The 21,967-nt window shown below is 42.2% G+C and overlaps 1 protein-coding gene across 10 annotated transcripts in view; it reads right to left on the reverse strand.

Annotated features, from left to right (window-relative positions):
• MAST3 (microtubule associated serine/threonine kinase 3) overlaps positions 1–21,967 on the reverse strand; it is a 365,799-nt gene that overhangs the window by 47,621 nt on the left and 296,211 nt on the right. For all 10 annotated transcript variants that reach the window (XM_082260641.1, XM_082260640.1, XM_082260635.1 and 7 more), the window contains 8 exons: positions 20,619–20,751; positions 19,540–19,607; positions 19,116–19,201; positions 17,649–17,857; positions 10,515–10,653; positions 10,100–10,232; positions 8,331–8,496; positions 393–494 (listed from right to left, as the gene is read on the reverse strand). In XM_082260641.1, coding sequence (XP_082116767.1) covers positions 393–494; positions 8,331–8,496; positions 10,100–10,232; positions 10,515–10,653; positions 17,649–17,857; positions 19,116–19,201; positions 19,540–19,607; positions 20,619–20,751 — 1,036 coding nt within the window. The remainder of the gene's footprint in view (positions 1–392; positions 495–8,330; positions 8,497–10,099; positions 10,233–10,514; positions 10,654–17,648; positions 17,858–19,115; positions 19,202–19,539; positions 19,608–20,618; positions 20,752–21,967) is intronic.

The raw sequence follows: 21,967 nt of genomic DNA on the forward strand, positions 1-21,967 counted from the left end.
GTCTCTCCTGCCCAGCTTTGCACCTCCCGACCCCCCCAGCTTGGCTCCTTCTTGCACCCATCTCCAATATTCAGTCAAAGGTGGAGTAGAGCCTATTGGGTCAGTAGTCAGCTGTAGCTTTAGTTACCCCATCAGATTCTCCCTCCTAGTCATGCTGGTAAGCTGTATAGTTTCACCCCGAATCCATACTGTCAGTAACAGAAGTCAGCATATTTATGGACAGTTTACTGCTCTCATGGACATGCACAGACAGTTGTAAAAACTACAGATTTTTACAAACTGTTAATGATTTTATGGACAGTTTGCAACCCTGTAAATGACAGGTTGTCTGCACAAATATGAACAGCGACATCAATACATACAGCTAGATTAAATTCACAGCTACTTGTTACCTGTCCCTAGGCGCTCCAATGGATTCTGTCGTAACAGCCGTGTGATGAGGTCCTGAGTGTCAGCTGGAAGAGCCTCTTCCCCTCCTGGCCAAACAATGTCATCTGGAAAAAACAAAAACAAAACAAAGATGCCATCTTACTTTTAATTACACATTCTAAGCAAATTTCTAATGTGTTGCTAAACTACTTCCAATTAACAATCTGAACAATGTCAAGATTTCAAATAATAACATAATAAAAGCTCTAGGAAAACCAGATTGAACCAGATTGTTTTTCAGTCAGATAGCCAAAAAAAGTGCTTAAAAAAAAAACACTAAATAAAAATGCATCAACCCCAAAGAGAAAGGCTGTGCTCTTATTTCAAGTAATAACATTTGTTATAAGATAAAGCCAAACAAATCTGCATGGGAACAATAGTTATACAAAGAATTAACATGCCATGCAAAGCATCTGTAATATGCCACTTAAGTAAAAATATGTTTAAATGGTAGAATCCTAAAGAGCAAACATGTCTATTAGGGACATTACCCATCTTTAAATGATCATCTGAAAAATATCTGTTGTGACTATGTCACACAGGCCCCTTTCACACCCTCCGTCGGCCGACTCAGTTATGCTCAGCAGGGGGATCGATCTGCCGATCCCCGGTGAGCAGGCGGATGACAGCTCTGTCTCCGCTCTGTGTGCGGAGATGGAGGTGTCAGATCCCTGCTGTTCTCTATGGGGGAATCAGATGAGAACGGATCACCTGTCCGTTCTCATCCGATTCGCTGGACGGATGGAAAATAGGGTTTCCATCTGTCCGGATTTGACGGACAGGATCGGATGGCAGCGGGTGTCAGCGGACATGTCTCCGCTGACATCCGCTGCTCCATAGAGATGCATGGGGCATCCGTCCAGATCCGCCTGAAAAACTGACAGGCCGATCTGAACGGTCCGCATGTGTGAAAGGGGCCTTAGGGAGTTTTTTTATCTTCTAATCACAACACATTTTTGAAACTTCAGATGTACCGAAGTAATAGAAGAGGCCTAGCTAATCATTCATGGTACAGGGAGAACAAGAAAAAGGCTTTTTGTGCTGCCCATTGCATGGTCTGCAAAAAATGGATTTTTGTAAAATCTTACCGTAAAATCCTTTTCTCTTAGCTCATCGACAGACGTAGTCCTCGGTGATACACCACCTTCGGGTTATGTTACCTCCGCAGGAGCAGGACTAGACAGGAAATTAAAAAGCTCTGGCCACACCCTAGGGGCAGTCCCAGAGGGTATATCCTCTCTCTCTCTGCCTCAACAAATCAGTTATGTGAAAAAGCAGTGCTTAGAGAATTTAACCCAACCCAACTCCAAACCAGAGGGGCGGGGACTACGTCTGTCGATGAGCTAAGAGAAAAGGATTTTACGGTAAGATTTTACAAAAATCCATTTTTCTCTAGCGCTCATCGACAGACGTAGTCCTCGGTGATACACCACCTTCGGGACGTCCCAGAGCAGTATCACAACTGAGGGGTGGGAAAATGGAAATCAAATCCCAATCTAGAAGGCCCAACCGGTGCCAACTAGAAGTTTACAATGCTCATCCTTTATGATGAGACTCAACAAAAAAGGAGAAAACAAAATTTTGTAAAGGTATGTACCGACGACCAGGTGGCCGCCTTACATACCTGGACCACTGACGCCTGATGGCGAAAGGCCCAGGAAGTACTGAGCGCTCGAGTGGAGTGCGCCCTAACAGGGAACGGAGGACTCTGACCCTTAATAGATTAAGCCTGTACCACCGTTTGTCTAATCCATTTGGCAATGGTCGCGGCAGATGCAGGCAAACCCATTCTGGGGCCATCCGTGATCACAAAAAGTGAATCCGTCTTACGGAATGATTCCGTAGATTTCAGGTATACCCTGATTGCCCGAACCACATCTAAGGAATGCAACGCATGTTCCCGATGATGCTTGGGCTGAGGACACAAGGAAGGTAGTACAATATCTTCATTCAGATGAAAATCTGAAACCACCTTGGGAAGAAAAGATGGCTTAGGATGAAGTACTACCTTATCCCTATGAATCACTAGGTATGGTGACTGGCATGATAATGCAGCCAGTTCTGACACCCTGCGAGCAGAAGTAATAGCCACCAAGAAGGCCACCTTCTGGGATAGAGTAAGCAAGGGAATCTCCCTGATGTTTTCAAAAGGAGGTTTCTGTAGAACCGACAAAACCAAATTAAGATCCCAGGGCGGTAAGGGCGCGCGGACTGGAGGAGCCAGGTGCCGCACCCCCTGGATGCCCTTGTTGCAAAAAAGCCAATATTCGAGTCACCGAATAGGTACGTGGAGGAAATCCTAAAGATTCGCACCACGCAATATAAGTCTTCCATGTGTGATAATAGACTTTGCTGGAAGTCGCTTTCCTTGCTTTAATAAGGGTAGGAATGACTGAAGTAGACAAACCTCTGTCCTTCAGTACTTGGGTCTCAATGGCCAGGCCATTAAAACCAGCGACTGTAAAGCACGAAGGTAAATTGGTCCTTGAGACCACAGACACTCCCTGAGACGAAGTTCCCACGGAACGTCTGCGACTAACATGTCCAAGTCGGCCAGGCCGGCTTGAGGAGGCCAGCCTAGAATTTCTAGGACCACTGGCGCTGATTGGATCTGAACCAGGCGTCCCTAGAGCTATCTGGCCCCGACCATCCGAGAAAGTCTGGTCGTTTTCTGTTCCCACACATTTATCAAATACCTGATAGTTATCAGGAAAGGTGATCTTTTCTGGTTGAACCTCAGGGACCGAAGTCACCCGACTAGAGGCTACTTGGCCTATCTGGTCAACCAGATCCGATTCCTGTGAGGTATCGGGACTAATCTTAGGAAAAGGTAAAGGAAAAGATCTTTTCAGGGAACGGTAACTACCGCTTCCTGTGGTACTTAAATGTTGGAAGGGAAGAATCGCACCGGTAGTAGTGGTTGATGCTCGATCTAATGTCCTGAATACCGGTGAAAACGTCCCCCCACCCTGAAACCGGGTGGGGGCGCACCTTCAGGCTGTGTACTCCTTTGCTTCGGGTTTGGCTGGGTTGGTCCCCTTCTTGAACCCTCCTGGAGGAGTCTTGCCTTTCCCGCTAGTACCAGCCGGGCGCCCTTTATGGGCGGTAAAGAAAGGTCCTCGCTTGTTGCGAGGTCCCTTAGCTTTTGCAGCCTGTGGCAAAAAAGTGCTCTTGCCCCCAGTGGCATCCTTAATGATTTCACCTAGGTTGGCTCCAAATAGACGATTCCCCTGAAAGGGGAGATTGGTCAAGGTCTTTTTGGAACCTAGGTCAGCTGACCAGCATTTTAACCACAGCACACGTCTGAGGATCACTGCTAACTTAGATGCATGCCCTAATAAGGGAGTAGTGTCCAAGGCTGCGTCACAGATAAACCGTAGCCCTTGTATGATCTGTTCCATCAAATCAGATGTCTCCTGGGGAATATCTTTTCCCCTAAGATTTTGGCGTACCATTTTCGCCCATTCCGTAAGTGTCTGGGAAACTAGACCAATAACGATTACTGGTCTAAATGCTGACCCTATCAGAGAAAAGATAGTGCGGGACTCTGCTTCTATCTTTCGATCCACCGGATCCTTAAAGGACGAAGTGTCCTCCACTGGAATAACCGTGGCTTTATTCAGCCTGGAAATAGGCGGATCCACGACTGGTGGTACCGTCCATTTCTTAATGATGGATTCCTCAAACGGATAGCGTCTAGCAATACGCTTGGAAATAGTAAAGGTACGTTTAGAATGCTCCCATTCTCCTTTAATCTGATTACCAAAACATCTAGGTACAGGAAAAGCCTTCGCCGTCTTGATGGGCTTATTAGTCCCAAAAGGCCTCTCTGTTTCAGTTGCCTCTGCCGGTAAAGCCTCAAGTTTTAAGGTTTCTTGCACTGCCACAACTAGTGCGTCCACCAATGCTTCTTCCTGAATTATAGCAAGAGAAGAAGCGTCCTCCTCACTGTCTGAGGGGGCTTTACCTGGGATAACAGCCCTTGCAGAGGAACCTGCAACTGCCGTGACCATCTCTGAATCTGAGTCAGAGGTGTCAGATGGTATAGGGGTAGGCGGGGGTCGCTTCCTTGACCCCCGTCCCTGACAGGCCGCCTCCACCCGAGCCACCATAGACTCCAAAATTGCTGTAAATGACTCTATACTCTGTGCACCGGCGGGTCCCGAGGCCCCCTCGAGGGAAACAGGTGGGGGAATATGTGTGGCAGGGTCCATAATAACTCCAGTTACTTCCTGGATAATATAATTCAAAAGTAAAGAAAAAAAACTTTTTTTTTTTTTTTTTTTTCTGACCCCCGGCGCCACAAAAAAGCCCCTTAGTGTTACCTGCTTAGGGATCCCTATCGATCGAGAGAGAGAGAGATAGACCCCCAGGCTCACCACTTGATGCTCAGAGTTAAACTGCAACAGCTTACAGCGCTGTCTTGACAAACAGGAAGTCTTTTGGCTGGCTGCCCAGGAAGAAAGGAGGCGGCTCCGCCCCTCTGCACGCCTTCCGGCGCCTCCCCCAAGCTCCACGAGGTGTAGGATCACCTCAAACATGGCCGCCCCCATGCTGGAGACACGAGGCTACGCCAAAATGGCGGCTCGTGCGATCCTGCAAGAAAAAATGGCGGCGGCCTGCTGAATGGCGGTGTGCTGCAGGGCACACAACACTGTCTCTGCCTAGGGATATGGCGTGGTTGGCGGTATCGGCCCCTGGCGGACCGCATGGCCGTTCGGGAGGCCTGCTAATAACTGGAGATCTGATTTGGAAGGCAGTCTACATGTCCGTGGCTTCTGACTGGTAGGTAGCTTATACTAAACCCATAAGATTCCCAGAATGCCACAGATTACATCTTTTAAACATGTATACAATAGATTGTTAGCTCCCAAACCAAGCCTCCTGGCTTTTTGTACACAAAAAATCACACTCAAAGTAGGAGGATCTGTGACATGTTATAGGACAGAAAGGACTCTTTCTTACCATACAGAGAGGGGCCCGCGTTCACCACAAAACCCGTCAGGGGGAAAGGGGGAACATACTACTCACCATACCGGAACCAGGCGGGCACCAACTCCTGACAGTACCCCTCTCCACCGGGGCGGGAGGGCTGTCGACCGATACGAACGCCGTGACTCATGGTCTTTGGCGTTTCAGCGAGACGTTTAACTCGCGGGTTCAGTCCTTTTAACGGGACTTTGTCGCGGCCGACCCAGCGCGGAGCTATGGCCTGCACGCGCTCGTAGGCTGAACTGGGGTGACCACCGGATCTCAACATCCAGCCCGTCGCCCAGTTCAGCTTTCTTGCTTGAAGATCTCACAGGAACACTGGAGAAAAAGCTGTCTAAAAAAATCCTTTAAGAAAAAATTCTTGCCAGGACCTAAGATCCCAGCAAGGTGTCTAGGTCCTTACTCCTAACTAGACAGAAAATAACTGATTTGTTGAGGCAGAGAGAGAGAGGATATACCCTCTGGGACTGCCCCTAGGGTGTGGCCAGAGCTTTTTAATTTCCTGTCTAGTCCTGCTCCTGCGGAGGTAACATAACCCGAAGGTGGTGTATCACCGAGGACTACGTCTGTCGATGAGCGCTAGAGAAACATCTTTATGGACCTACATTTTAGCAAAATGTTTTGTTAAGAACAGCCTTTGCAAACCATGAGAAGTTCCCTATGGTTCAAAAACCATCTCTCTAGAGAAGACTATTTCTGCTAAAACCTTCCAAAATTGCCACCCTCCAGTTGACAGTCTCTTTGGTTGTTAGAACAATTTAAATCTCGAGATTCCATGGTGTACCCTATGAAAAATTTCACCCCTGGAGTCCACCAAGAGATTCTCTGATTACATCTAAGATAGCCATTTAACTGTCCAAATCTCCTATACCATGACAAAATAAAAACAGCCAATAGTAACAATCTAGAGGAGGGCACATGTGACTGCAGAAGTGGTAACATGCAGAAGACGTCAACTCCCTTACTGCAATGATTCAGATATGCAGTCAGATACAACGCGTGTATCAAAATTCTATTCTTTCCTTTTGGTAGAAAATATTTTCCTGGGATGAAACAAGGCCCCATTTCATTTTTGTTAGTCACCCATTCCAAAAAAAAAAAAAAAAGGGCCATCAAAGAACTACTGTCAGTACACCTTTAATGCATTTACAATATTGTAAATTGATGGCAATGGAGCAGATATGATTTGCTCTCTAAATGCTCAGTACCTGAAGCAGTGCTTCTTAGATCTTGATCTCCAATAAACTTTGTAGCATATTAAGTATACAAGTAAATGGAAGATAAAGCTAGATGCTAAGTTGGGTTGCACAGGCCAACATTTCAGCTAAAAAGTTCTCTGCATATCAGCTGACAGGAGACTCATTAAGAAATACAGACAGACAATATTAACTTGTTTTTTTTTTTTCGTTTAGGATGGATTAGAACAATTGCCAGTTTTTTTTTTTTTCTGTCTGTGCCCCCGTTAGGGAGAAATACCCTATTTGTCCTGTTTATCATTGAAAGTAAAAGGAAATCCCAAATTTTGGGTTGTCCTCAGAAAAGTAATGGAGGGGGAATCTTCCAATGGGGACACTAGCTTTGTTGACCTGGGGTGATAAAGAATTCCCTTGATTACAGTGATTTCCTCTCACTTCCCGTTTGGCTATGGGACAGAAAATTAAGGGAAATCCCCACAATGGGACACAGATGGCGAAGAAAATCTGACAGGGGTTGTAGCCTTCCCTTGTTCTATTCAAAGTGAAGAAAAGTTTTGCCCATAGTACTACTTTAAAGCATAATCTCTAGCTGCAAACATCAGAGGATAATTCATCATATAAGGTGGGAATGCCCAAAATGGGCATGGCTTTGTGCCCAAATATGGAAAGTTACTGGAATATAAATCCCAAGACATCCTAAATGGGCACTTCTTAGCTGGTATGGGATACCCCTAGACACTCTCAGATCCTAATTCTCTTTATGTTTCTAGCAGCAAACATATTGAAGGTTTGGAAAACCTCATTGGTATCTCATCAAATCTAACATGTTCTAGATTATGGCACATGGGAAATTAGCCAGCATCATTAGAGATCAATATCAACAGTTTGAGAGGATCTGAACAGACTATGTCAGCCTCCCTGAACAATCTTTACCTTTGATATAGTCCTTTAACCTGCTTGACCAGGAACTCTGTCTCTCATTCTCCCTCTTCTACTTTGTCTTCTACTTTGCAATTGATGTATTGTCAGTTCTAGAAGTATTTGGTATACAGCCCTCTCAGAGGGCCTAAAGACTTGTATGCTCACTGTGATATGGTGATACTATCCAAGAGTTAGGGACCTTAGATTGTAAGCTCCTTGAGAGCAGAGACTGGTATGAATGTATAACTTATATGTAAAGCACTACGTAAATTGATGGTGCTAAATAAGTACCTGTAAAAAATAAAAATCCCTATACATTTTAGTATTTTAACAATATTTCTCAAGGCAAGTTGTAAGTTTGCTCCAAAGAGTTTCAGTTACAACTTCAAGAAAAATGCAAACTATGAGGGCAGTTTGGTGATTACTATCGGGTGCTGAGAGGCAGTGATCATGTGGAAAGAGTGGGAAGTATACTCTTTATAAAACAGTTGTGATGCCCTTAAGGCCAGAGATAAGTGTAGTAGCATTTTAAAAAGGTAGGTCTATAGTCTGAAGAGGTGTTTGGAGTGGAGAATAATTTACTCTTTGTAAGAGTTTAAAAGTATGCATGTTTAAATCAGCCATCTAAATAGCACTACAGCAATATAACTGCACTGTTTTTCCATTACCATTATCAAGAGAAAAATTGGTATCTTCTTTAAAATATTAGAATGAAGTTTGTTTGAATATGTGTACAGAAAAAGCCATAGGTCTTCCATTTACATTACAAGCAGAAATATAAATCAAACTTACCACTGATCACTTGTCCAAACAACTCCTCTGGAGTGTCACCAAAAAATGGCACACAGCCCACCAGAAACTCATAGAGAATGATACCCATTGCCCACCAGTCCACAGGCTTGCCATAACCCTGCCGCAAGATTACTTCAGGTGCTATGTATTCAGGGGTTCCGCATACCTACAGGATATATTGAAAAGTCAAAAAAAAAAAAAAAACCACAAGTTGTTATCTAACAATTTAAACATACAGCCTAAAAAGTAAACATTGTTCTGTTTCGAATACCGGTATGCTATGCCATCAAAGGTAACAAAGTGGTTGTAAACTTTAGACATGAAATATGAACAAAGCATATCCCCTCTATGGTGTGTACTTAAAGAGCACCAAGTGTCATTTCTGTCTGCTGCTTCATTCCTCTGCTATCAGCATGAATCAATTCTGACAAGTTTTCCTGACATCGGGAGAAAAATGGTGACAGGGGAGGGAGTTCTAGCTGATTGGCTGCCTCGGCTCTGTTCCTATGTAAAGGGGGTGTGTCCCTTACCTCCAATGAGCTGTCAGAGTTCTCCTCTATGAGCTCTGAAGAGTGTAATGACAGCCCTCCACCCCTTTTTTCCGGAACTCTCAGAAAAGCTTTTCAAACTTTGCACGAATGCAGAGAAGAGAGAGAGGTACAACTTATGTTGGAGGATTTTTTTCATCTCTGTGTATCACCTGAGGCCAGTTACTTTGCTGGGTATATTAAGGTTACTGTATATCAAAGGATGCTCAAAGTTTAAACAATACATTACAAACTTATTAAAAGTAGACATGCAGGCCTCATGCATTTTAAAGCAGAACTCCAGGATTTTTAAACCTTCGTCTTCTGCCCCACCCTGAAATCCTTGGATATCCTTATTTTTTAAAAAAAACCCTATACAGTACATACTTTTCTCCTGAAGTCTTCTCGTCGGACTTAGGTCTATCCCTACATTTCAGTTTGAGTAGTGCTAGTGAAAGTCTGATTTCACCACAATTCTACAGCAGAAGAGTGTGGTTGCCTCCAAACCACTATTAGCAACACACATACACACAGAGTAGCTCTGTCAGGCCACCTAGGGAACACACCACTTTACAGAGGCACCCAATGGCAAGGGCAGACAACAAACTGGATACGCTTGGAATTCTCACTCCTGTCATGCTCAAGGTGCAAATGAGGGTCTGGATGTTGGTAAAATAAAGTCCACTAAGCACCATTTTCCTCTAAACCAGCCACATACTTTAACTTAAGTGCTATTTCATAAAGAAAATTTTTTGCCAAAAATGAACCATTATTTATGAGGGGTACTATGACTAACAGTGATAACATTTGGAATAATTAAAAAGCAATCTCCACTCCTCTTCCCTGTGTCACAATGCACACATTTAATATAATTTACACTAATTTGCAGTAATCTTACAGAGAGTGGGCAAGTGCATTTTCTTTTGAGGGGGTACCATGACTAACAGTGATAACATCTGGAATAATTAAAAACAATTAGCTGCTGAGTATAATCTCTACCCCTCTTTATTGTGTCAAAGCGAACACATTTTGTATAATTTACATCAATTTGCAGTTATCTTACACAGTGTGGGCAAGGATTACAAAACTGCCTAGTTGTTGGTTAAAGGTGCCGAGCTAGTTTGCATATTGGCAGCCCTGTCAATCTCAGAAACAAAGACATTTTTTTAGCAGGTTATTTTTAGAGTTGCCGTCAAACTAGTGTGGGTGAATATTTTGCCTATTGCTTTAGATTGTACCAACCTGTTTGTCAAGGAACTCCCGTGTATCCTTCTCAATATGTCCTTCATATAGATTTGTAGTCATGTTCATTAGTCCAATTTTGGACAGGCCAAAGTCCGTAAGCTTTATGTGCCCAAGAGATGTGATAAGCAAACTGCACAAATAGAGAAAAATAGAACACACAACATTAGGTGCACATACCGATTGGCAGGAGCTACTGAAAAAAAAATATGGTTCACTGTCAGCTGGAATAGTGGAACATGATTACTTTCCAACATTAAACACAAGACCATCTGCATAGATAGTTTGCTGTATAAGATTTTACCCTACATGCTGCTGTATTGCATTCATTTTAAAATTCTAGACTACAACAGAAATATTCCAATCATGTCCTGTTTGATTAGGTTACAAACACATTTTAAACAAAATTACTAACTTGTCAGGTTTGAGGTCTCTATGAACAATCCCATAACTGTGTAGATATTCCAGTGCCAGGACCGTCTCTGCAAAATACATTCTGCTCATATCTACTGGAAGGGGCCCCATGTTCTTCAAAAGAGTGGCACAATCCCCACCTAGAAGAGAACCACAATGACAGTATGACCATACTATCTGATAAAATTACCAAACACAAATAAAATGTTTACGTAATAAGGGTGATATTTTCTTTTTTTTTTTTTTTTAAGTCCCCGTTCACACTAAGGCGACCTGTGAGGCGACCTGGTCGCCTCACAGGTCGCCGTAGGTCGCCTCCCATAGGGAAGCTGCGGACCCGTTCTAATAGGAGCGACACAAGTCGCTCCGACTTAGAAAAAGGGTCCGGAGCTTCTTTGGGGCGACCAGGAGGCGACCGCCATAGACTTCGGAGGTCGCGGTGCGAAGTAGCGTCGCTTCTATGTGAACGGGGGCTAAATCAGCTTTTTTGAGGTATACTATTTATTTACTGACAGAGATAAAATTAAACATTTTTTATTTTTTTTGTTAGAGTGGACTTCGGTAATGTGGCTGGCATGTGATTCCTGAATTGGTACATATTGACAATAACAATGCACATTATACTTACCTCCAAGTTCAAGTTTAAAAAAGCTTTAGCCTGCAAACTGCTAAATCAGACCTTGTGCACTGCTCTGATAATGGCTGGATATTAGGGAACAACTTAAAAACTCTCTTATATGAGCAAAAGTGAAAAATCAATGTGTTGTGTTCTTTTGGTGGACATGAAGTAATTGCAACTATCTTTCTGTATTACAAATCTTGAAAAGACATGTTTTTTCCAACATAGTGGATCTTAGTGTAGGTATAGCCAAAACCTTTTTAGATTTGGATAGAGTAAAAAAAAAAAAAAAGCAGAATTAAACCTAAAAAATGAAAAAAGGCTGACGGGTAGTTTTTTTGACCGAAGAAACCCTATTGATTTCATCTGTGATAACTGCTTCTCCATGACTGTCAGTGTTAATTGTACACCGGGCTTTGCAAGCGCAGCTCAGTGTACATTTAGGGAAACACTCTGTGCTATGATGATGTCACTCCTGTGTACAAGTGTGGGAGTGACATCATCGTGGCCTGGCCATTTAAACAGCTGAACAGACCAACCCCAGAATTAAGAATGAGAGAAGATGGAAGCGCCCATGACCAGCAGAAGCACTGACAGCGCAGCGGTGCAGGGCATTGTTTGACAGGTAAGTATGCCATAATGTGTTTAACATGCTGTGCATACTAGCACTTTATGTCTAACTACTCCTGGTGGATGGTTTAAAAAAAAAAAATAGTTTATTTCCACTTTAAAATTCCAGTCATGTTTTTTTCCCTGTGCCATTATGGAAATTCCCTTTTACTTCCTCTCCTGTAGAAATAACAGGAAGCCAGAATAAATATCAAACAAGTGGAAAAAAACAAAACAAAAAAACTCTTCGACAGCTGCCCCAAAATGAGTGTGCCACCATTTGAAGATTTGCCTACTATTAATGTTCAGATACAAACTCCAAATTTTGGATTTTCCTTAAAGCGGAGTTCCACCCAAAAGTGGAACTTCTGCTGATCTGCTTCCTCCCCCGCCTCCGGTGACACATTTGGCACCTTTCAGGGGGGAGTGGGTACCTGTTTTAAACATGTACCCTTACCCACTTCAGGGAGATGGTGCTGTCTCTCAGAAGTTCTCCACCCACTCCTTCTCCCGCCACCAGGCCAATCAAAAAGTGCAGCACGCTCCTCGCATGTGCAGTAGGAAACCGGCATGGCGGCAGCACCTGACAGCCGATCCGAAAATTGTCAGCTGGGGAGCCAAAATTGCGGGCTCCATGGACAGGTAAGTGTCCATATATTAAAAGTCAGCAGCTACAGCATTTGTAGCTGCTGACTTAATTTTTTTTCCCCAGGCGGAACCCATCAATTTAACAGTTTCAAAAAAACAGTTACATTTCCAGCATTTGCTGGGAATGAAACAGTCACATTGTGCTCACAACCAAACTGTCAAACCATTTAATGGCTGGTGTATTAACTGATCACATGTGCAGCATCATGGCAGCTGAAAATCAAACAGGCCAAGATGGCAGCTTCCTTGGCTGAAAACGATAGGAGGGTTTACTTCCACTATAAGGGATGAATATTCCTAAAGATGGCACAGACCGCAGTAAAAAGCCGACAAAGGTTCTAAAACCATGTCATTCAATCCAAAACTTAAAGAAAAGGTTGTGGCTTTAGATATACTTTAACCGCCTTAGCGGTAAACCCGAGCGTGACTCGGGGTAGGAATTTTCTGCTATTAGCGGTATCCCCGAGTCACGCTCGGGGTCAATGGGCAGAGCGTGCAGACAGCGCAGCGGAGCTTCTCTTACCTTATCCTGGCGATCCAGCGATGAGCTCTCATTGCTGTGACCGCCAGTGAGATCTCCGCCGCTCGTCTGTCGGTAGGAGGACTTCCTAGTTCCGTTCCCTGCAGCAGCAATGCTGCATGGGAGCGGAACTAGGGAGGGAAATTAAAAAAAAAAAAAAAACGTTGCACAAAACACATAACACATTATATATATATATATATATATATATATATATATATATATACACACATACATACATACACACACACATATATATATATATATATATATATATAAAATTATATTATTGATTCGATTATAATTCATGCGTTATATATATATATATATATCACACACACATATATATATATATATATACACACATATATATATATATATATATATATATAATATATAACGCATGAATTATAATCTAATCAATAATATAATTTTATTATATATATTAAATAATAAAATAATATTATTGATTCGATTATAATTCACTTGTTTGTGTTTCAAATTTATCACATCTGGGATGTCTACTAGAGACGTGTTTTGGTCAGGTTTAAGTCAGTAATTACTAAGAATTTTAGGCCTATAATACATAACGCCAAATTTCCATGAATAGAATTGTACCGCTTTTGGAACAGAATTCCTGACAGAATCATACCGCCAGGGAGGTTAAAGCATACATCTTGGCAAAACAAAATATGATGTAACCTTTGCACTGTTTCCCATGTTTCATCTCTTTAAAGTACAGAATACCTAGTGATCCTGTCAGAAACCCAGAACGTTTCAAACTGTCTCTGCAGCACAGAAATTCCAAGCAGTGTTCAGTTTTGCAGTGCCATTGTATAATGGGTCAAAAGGTTTTGAGACATGAAGTCTCAGTGAAAAGCCTTATTGAGAGAAGATGAAAGTTGTTGTAAAGGCAAGACCTTTTTTCTTCCCTAATGTATTACCTGCATGAAGGTAAAAAAATTTCCCAGTATTTGTATCACCCCCGCACCTCCCTATAAACTTACCCGAGTCCTATCTTGGTCCAACGCTGTGCCTGTCTGCAGTAGCCCTGATCTGTGTTCCTATTCTCACAGGGCACAACCATTGGCTCCTGCCAATTAACCTCTTCAATACAGTGCCCTTTCACCCCCTTCCTGCCCAGGCTAATTTTTCAGCTTTCAGCGCTGTCACACTTTGAACCGCGCGGTCATACTACACTGTACGCATATGAAATTTTAATAATTTTTTCCCCACAAATAGAGCTTTCTTTTGGTGGTATTTAACCGGTTGCCGACCGCCGCAAGTACATATACTGCGGCGGTCAACCCCGGCCAGGCAAAGTGACGTATGGGTACATCACTCGCCTGTCACTTGCTTGTGAGCCAACAGCGGGGTGCCGTCATATGACGTCGTCCCAGAACGAAAGCCGCACTGCTCCGCCGCCATTTGACGGTGGGCGGGCGGTAAGTGGTTAAATGCTGTGAGGAGGGAGCAGGGCCTAACGACGCCATGTGTGTCTATGGATGCACAAAGCCTGGCTCAGGAGTCCGCATGTCTGCCCACATAGCAAGCGGCTTGCTATGAGGGCAGACACCGAAGAGAAGGAGCCAAGTTTGCCAGTGGGGTACCCCAGAAGAGGGGGTTTGGGGCCACCCTGTGCAATACCAATAAATAGAGCAGGTAAGTATAACATATTTTTTATGAAAAAATAAATAAATAAAACTTTACTGCTGATTCCTGCATAATGTTGATAAATGTCATAGGTGTGATACCAAAAAACAGCAAGATCAAGAGTTATTGCTAGGTGTCAATCTGCTACATCTATATCACCTGCTTTGTGCAGCTGCTCTCTGGGCGAGCCAGTATTCTGTGTTATGCAAACTTAACCTTGCTGTGACAAATATGATTATAATGTTATGCAAATAAAAAAACTGCTGTGACGCAAGTGGCTTCTTACTATGATATACACAACTATTATACTTCAACAGAAGAATGTTATAGGGAAAAGTCTGCATGAAAAGAGTTTTGTTTTTGTACACATATGTATTATATTATGTATTAGGGATAACGGAGACAGGTAACAGATGGCATTACATTGTAAGGCAAACAGACTTCACAGTAATATACCAGTAACTATGCATGTGACATTTAGCAGATATATTGATGTGTAAATTATCAAGTACCACAATCTCTGAGGCCCGTAACTCTTAGGAATAAAACCGTAAAAGTGAATAAAAATGAATAATAAAATTAAAAAATTATTAATAAAAATAAAAAAGGGATAAAACAGTAACAGTGCAGGCAGGGCACTGGACAAAGCAATAGGGACAAAACTGAGGTGAAATGGTTTGATAAAGTAATATAATCCTAACAGATTACAATGTATCAGGTTATGTTTTGTGTACTTTTTTTTTTTTTTTAATTTCCCACCCAGTTCCGCCCCTTGCGTTGTGGCGCTCGCAGGGAAGGGAACCTGGAAGACAGATGCCAGTGTTCTATCAGAATGCCGCTACCTATCATATTCTGCAACCGGAAGTGACGCTCGGAAAGAAAGACTTACTGCGCATGTGCCATGCGTTTCTTTTTTTTCAAATTCTTTATTTAAACAGAGAATATAAAACATGAAACTCAGTTATGAGGTACATAAGGCAACATCAGCATAGAAGTGCCATGCGTTTCAACATGGCCGCTATACGTTCCAATAGCTTTCCTAATGTGAGAGAGCACGAAGCAGCTGCGGACATCTTCTTACTCCCACACAAGTCTTGAATTTTAGATTTATTTTACCAGTAAACTGACCTTATAGACTGAATAAGAGTATTACATTTCTATTATTATTGTAATATAGTAAATATAGTGAGAAAACTGCAGGTAGAAGGTGGCGACATCCATCTAGGTACACCCCGCACTGCTCAGCGACAAACTGATTATATAGTGAAATAGACTATTTCACTTGGTTGCAGTATAAAGTGAGTTTATTGCTAAAATCAGTGTGAAATGCAATGGGTTTAAGAACATATCTGCTGCTGCTTTGTGTTTTGTCACATTAGGAAAGCTATTGGAACGCATGCGCAGTAAGTTTTCTCCTCCAAACGTCACCTCCCGTTGCAGAATCTGATAGGTAGTGGTGACACGGGGGGATCGTAGAGACAAGGTAAGTTTCACTACAGGGTAATCCTGAGTGTGGCTCGGGCTTACCACTTTTGGTACTGAAAATTAACCTCGAGCCACACTCGGAATTACCGCCAGGGGGGTTAATGGCACCCAAATCGTGCCGCAATTTAGGTGTGATAAATTGCAATACAATTGCGGCAAAATCCCAATTCGTGAAGCTTGTTGCTCAAAAAGGAGCAGGAGCTTCTTTTGGATGACGATTGCAGCACAAAAATTTCTGCAAAATCATGGCACAATTGGGGTGTCTTAAGAAGTAATGGCATTGCAAATGTGTCCTGCGTTTTTTGCAATTCTGGAATCACAGGCAGAATCCCGATTCCGGACCGTGCAGATGTGAATGGAGCCTTACAGATCTTCTTTGAAGCTAAAGGATATGGCGTTAGTGTGACTAAACAGATCCTGAAACCTTTGTCCCGGTTCACACTGGGGCAACTTGTCAGGCGACTTAGCCGCCTGACAAGTCGCGCTCCATTCAGTGCATTGGAACCGTTCTAAATTGGAGCAACTCAAGTACCGCTGAAGTCGTGCTGCACGGGGCGGCTTCAGAGTCGGGTGACTTTGAAGCCACCCCAGTGTGAACCCAGCCTGAAGAACAGAAAGCAATTGGAGTTTAGAGGTCAATACAAATGTGTTTACAATGTGTAAAAAAAAAAAAAACAGATTTAGCTTCTCATAAACTATAATAACAGTTTTATAATAAAAATATTATGGGGTATACATTTTTCATTTTACTGTAACTCCAACTCATTTGTCTGGGACGAATATCTTTTTTGTCAGAATGTAGGTTTCCCTGCCATGGATGCCCGTGTGCACCCTTCTAAAGTATTCCTGCTATTCTATGAAAAGCTTTCCCCTCACATCGCAAAAGCGTTTTACTGCTGCTTATTGTGGCATGGTCAGGATGGTTATTCAGCCACTTAAAACAGGCTGAATCTTTTTCTGCAGCAGTCGTGAACTATCAAAGTGTTGTGTGGACAAAAGGTATCCTGGCTTATTAAATGGACACCTTTATGCTACAAACAGCTTATGCTCATCTTGCCTCTACCTCTTCTGAGCCATAACCTGTACACATTTGGGAGTGTGACAGAGCAATGTGTAATAGAGAACATGGTATTGTTTTTGAAAATGGGGTCAAACTTGATTTTGCGCAGATGTACATTTGTATATCTATTTTTCTTTATTCATATGCATTATAAGGCTCAGTTTCCACTGCCACGGCTACGAAGTCGTGCTACTTCTAGCGCGACTTCGTAGTGAAAGTTGCTTGCGGCATTCAGTGCGACTTGTCCCTCATTATAGAGGGAAGTCGCACTGAAGTCGGCTCAAAAGTAGTGCACAAACTACTTTTAAAGTCGCCGCAACTGAAGTCGTGGCAGTGGAAACGGGCTGAATTAAAATCAATGGCTTTTGACTTGCTGTGCGACTTGACATGTGTCAAGTCGCACTAGTGGAAACCGAGCCTTAAAGGAATGTCACAAGATAATACAAGTCTCAGGTAGTCTACTATCTAATTTATTCAAATCTGGGTCATTATGAAGGAGTAAGGCAAAATAAGTGACAAAGGACAGAATTTCAATACTAACCCTCTACATATTCCATCACCATACAGAGATGACGTCGGGTTTCAAATGAACAGAACATGCTGACTACAAAGGGATTTTCGGCAAAGGTAAGAATGTCTCTCTCAACGAAAACTTGCTGGATCTGGTTTCGCAGTATCAAATTCTGTTTGTTGATCTTCTTCATGGCAAAGCGTTGCCTAGTCTCCTTGTGTCTGACCAGGTACACTGCACTAAAAGAAAAGGTTATTCTTCAAACAAGAGAACCATCAATTATATCTGTACTCTGACCTTTAAAATCAGAAAATTAACATTTCATTACATTGTCTTAAAATTGAAGTTTTTCACTAATTGTTCATGACGAACGTGAAAGAGCACCCAAGAAAGCTAGCAGTTAGATGATAAACATGGAAAGTAATGGATTGATGGGAAAAATAGGAATTTAGATAAAGCCAGGGTCCCTTGAGTGTAAGATTTAAGGGCTAATTCACACTAGTGCTGCAAACTGCATTTTAGCGCAGCAAAAAAAAAAAAAAAAAGGTCAATGTAAGGAGACCTAATTGTTTTTAATGTGTCCTGTTCACGCTACAATGCTGTATGGATTTGTGTTGCACTGCGTTAAAATGTAACATGTATGCATTTTAACGCAATGCAGGTCGACGTGTGAAAAAGTAAAGAGGAAAAAAAAATATGCTTTATGATTTAGTTTGTCTTATTTTTATTTTGTCTTGCCCTTTTACTTTCACTTTCTAACAGCAATGGATGTACCCAATTGTGTCTTCTGGTTTGCCCCAATCTTCTCATACACCTTAGTATTGCCAGTGCAATCACAATGAACATCCAGTTTACCAAAAAACGCTCCAAAAATCCTCAGAAAAACGTCCTCTCTAACCCACAGGATGTGATGTCGCAGTGCATTAAAAAACGTATCTCAATGCACGCCAAAACGCGCATTAACACAAGTCAACGTGCGTTAAAACGAATGGAAATGTACATCCATTTTCTCTGCATTTTATTGCAAGTCAGTGTGAATTCAGCCTAAAACTGCCCCTGGCCTATAGATAAAAACAAAGTGATCTTATACACCCAGTTAAACAATCCTTCACCTGAAGATCCAGGAGTGAGATCTCCTTTATGTCACAATCCAATAGCTCTGGCAGTTTTTAATTATTACACATGGTAAAATACCCACGATTGTTATGTGATCTTGCGTATTTTAGCCTGAACAGGCAACAATTTTCATATCTATGGTGTAAAAACGATCCACTCTATACATTTCAGCAGGGATACAAATGACTGATCTTGAGTATTTTTGGATCAATTTCCAAATGCCCAGAGTCAAGTCAACACTAGATAGGTCTATCATTCCAGTAACAAACATCAAACAGACAATCAGATGCATATTTTGGTCGCAATCACTAAAATATTTACTCCATGGATAGCATAAATGTATTAAAAAGGTCTTTGCAACTGCAATTCTGAATCGCATACCCATAGGCTCCATTGCTGATCAACTTGATGTTTTCAAAATCACACTCTGCTGGTTTCCGTTTGTTAGGAGTGCTCGAAATGCAAGTCTGAAAGGCAGAAAGCAAGGACAACACTTACAAGAAGTAGGAAGAGAAGAAAGCATTACACAGAGGTACTGGAAGGACAAAAAAGTCGTTCTGGCAGTTTGTGTTGCCCATAAGAGCTACAGTCTCATTTTCTTTTTTTCTAGTGGTTAACAGATCATTTAAATAACTGAAAAAGGCAACAAGAATGATTATTCCCTTGGAAATCTTTATCAATTATATTACTTAAGCTTGGCCTTGTAAAAAGCTCAAAATATGTATTCACTCGTGGTTGAGGGCAGGGTTATTTTATTTCTATTCCTCAATATTACAATGCTAAAGTTCATGAAGATTACACTTACTTCTTGATAGTCTTCATGTTCCAACTGTATTGTTGATTCAGAGTCATAGTGGTCAAGTTGAACAATCTCTGCAGACAGAAGCATGACAGAGTTTTTATCGAATTTATTTTACAGACAGACAAATACAGAGCCAAAAGTTTAGAATAGTGAACATGGTGAGTAATAAGGAGCAGAGGGTAGAAACCTCTGTCTTGTGATATACTCCAAGAAAAGGATTTTACAGGCAAGTAAAAAAATCATATTAGACCATTGCATGTGCCAAAGCAATGCAACTGAGGAGTGGGCAACACAGAAAACATCAACAGGCTCATGTAACAAAACTGTATTGAAGACCCCGAGTAGACTGAAGCACCTTCCACCTGAAAAGGACACCAGAAGAGACCTGAACATCCATCTGGTAAAACTAACATGTTAAGGCTAAATTCATATCTATGAAGGTTGCAGTTGATTTTTCTGGCACGTTTTGCAATGTGTTTTTGATGTGGCTTTTTTTTTGGCTAATAGGAAGGTAGTTCTGTTCTTGTATTGTGACTATGATGTGACTTTACACTCTATGGCACTGAAGTAGCTTCAAAGTAGAATCAAAGTTGCATCAGTGAGGCTCCATTCACATTTGTTGCAACTTTGATGCTACTTTAGTTGGGTGCGACTTGGATGCGAATTATGGTTTGGGAGCGGGTGGTCACCGATGTCCTTAACCGATGACTCATCAGCTGTCAGCGGGTTTTCCACACCAACAGCTGAATGTGAACAAAAGAATGCTGGCATTAAAAGATTAAAAAAAAAAAAAACTGTATGGCCCCCCCCCCAATCAATACCAGGCCCTTCAGGTCTGGTATGGATTTTAAGGGGAACCCCACGCGCTTTGTATCCCGGGCCCTGCTGGCCCATCTGCAGCATCAGGACCAGCATAGCAAATACTGCCAGGCAGAGGCAGGGAGGAGAGCTGACACTCGTCTGCTCTTCTCCCCATCTTGTTCCGTGTATGAATTCACTTCCGGGTCCCCGTTAACCGTTTCCCAGGCCAACTATGTATAAAACACAATGTTATAATACTACAATACATTTACTAAATATACCTTCTAATGGATCCTTTGTAAGACCCAACTGATTAATAATATAGCGTGGAATATCGTTTTTTATTCCATGACCCTCCTTAGCTTGACCTTCGGCAGCTTCTAAAAGATGATAGAACTGTTCTGGGTCAAACTCCTGTGCAGAAAGACAGCAAAAACCCACTGAACAAAGTAACATAGCAGAATAACATTTCAGCAACAGTTTTACTCTACAACACAATAAATACAGTGCCTTGCAAAAGTATTCAACCCCCTTGGCATTTTTCGTATTTTGTTGCCTCACAGCCTGGAATTAACATGGATTGTTTGAGGATTTGCATCATTTAATTTACAGAACATGCTCACAACTGATTTTTTTTTCTTTTATTGTGAAGCAAACAACAAATAGGACAAAATACCAGAAAAGGTCAATGTGCATAACTACTCACCCCCCTAAAGACGAAACTTTGAAGAGCCACCTTTTGCGGCAATCACAGCTCCAAGTCGCTTTGGATAAGTCTCTATGAGCTTTCCACATCTTAACACTGGGATTTTTGCCCATTCCTCCTTGTAAAACTGCTCCAGCTCCTTCAAGTTGGATGGTTTGCGCTTGTGAACAGCAATCTTTAAGTCTGACCACAGATTTTCTATTGGATTGAGGTCTGGGCTTTGACTACGCCATTCCAACACATTTACATGTTTCCCCTTAAACCACTCAAGTGCTGCTTTAGCAGTGTGTTTGGGGTCATTGTCCTGCTGGAAGGTGAACCTCCATCCTACCCTCAAATCACGCACAGAGTGGTACAGGCTTTGCTCAAGAATATCCCTGTATTTAGCACCAGCCATCTTTCCCTCAACTCTGACCAGTTTCCCTGTGGGGATGGTGCTCTTTGGGTGATGTGATGTGTTGGGTTTGCGCTAGACAGAGTTTTCTTTGATGGCCGAAAAGTTTAAATTTTAGTCTCATCAGACCAGAGCACCTTCCTCCATACATTTTGGGAGTCTCCCACATGCCTTTTCGCAAACTCAAAACGTGCCATTTTGTTTTTTACAGAAAGTAATGGCTTTCTTCTGGCCACTCTGCCATAAAGCCCAACTCTATGGAGCGTACGGCTTATTGTCGTCCTATGTACAGATACTCCAGTCTCTGCTGTGGAACTCTGCATCTAATCCAGGGTTACCTTAGGTCTCTATGCTGCCTCTCTGATTAATGCCCTCCTTGTTTGGTCTGTGAGTTTTGGTGGGCGGCCGTCTCTTGGCAGGTTTGCTGTTGTGCCATGTTCTTTCCATTTGTTTATGATAGATTTGATGGTGCTCCTGGGGATCATCAAAGATTTTGATATTTTTTTTTTATAACCTAACCCTGACTTGTA

This window comes from Pelophylax lessonae, assembly GCF_965119305.1.
Source record: "Pelophylax lessonae genome assembly, chromosome: 1".
In the NCBI taxonomy this organism is placed as follows: Eukaryota; Metazoa; Chordata; class Amphibia; order Anura; family Ranidae; genus Pelophylax; species Pelophylax lessonae.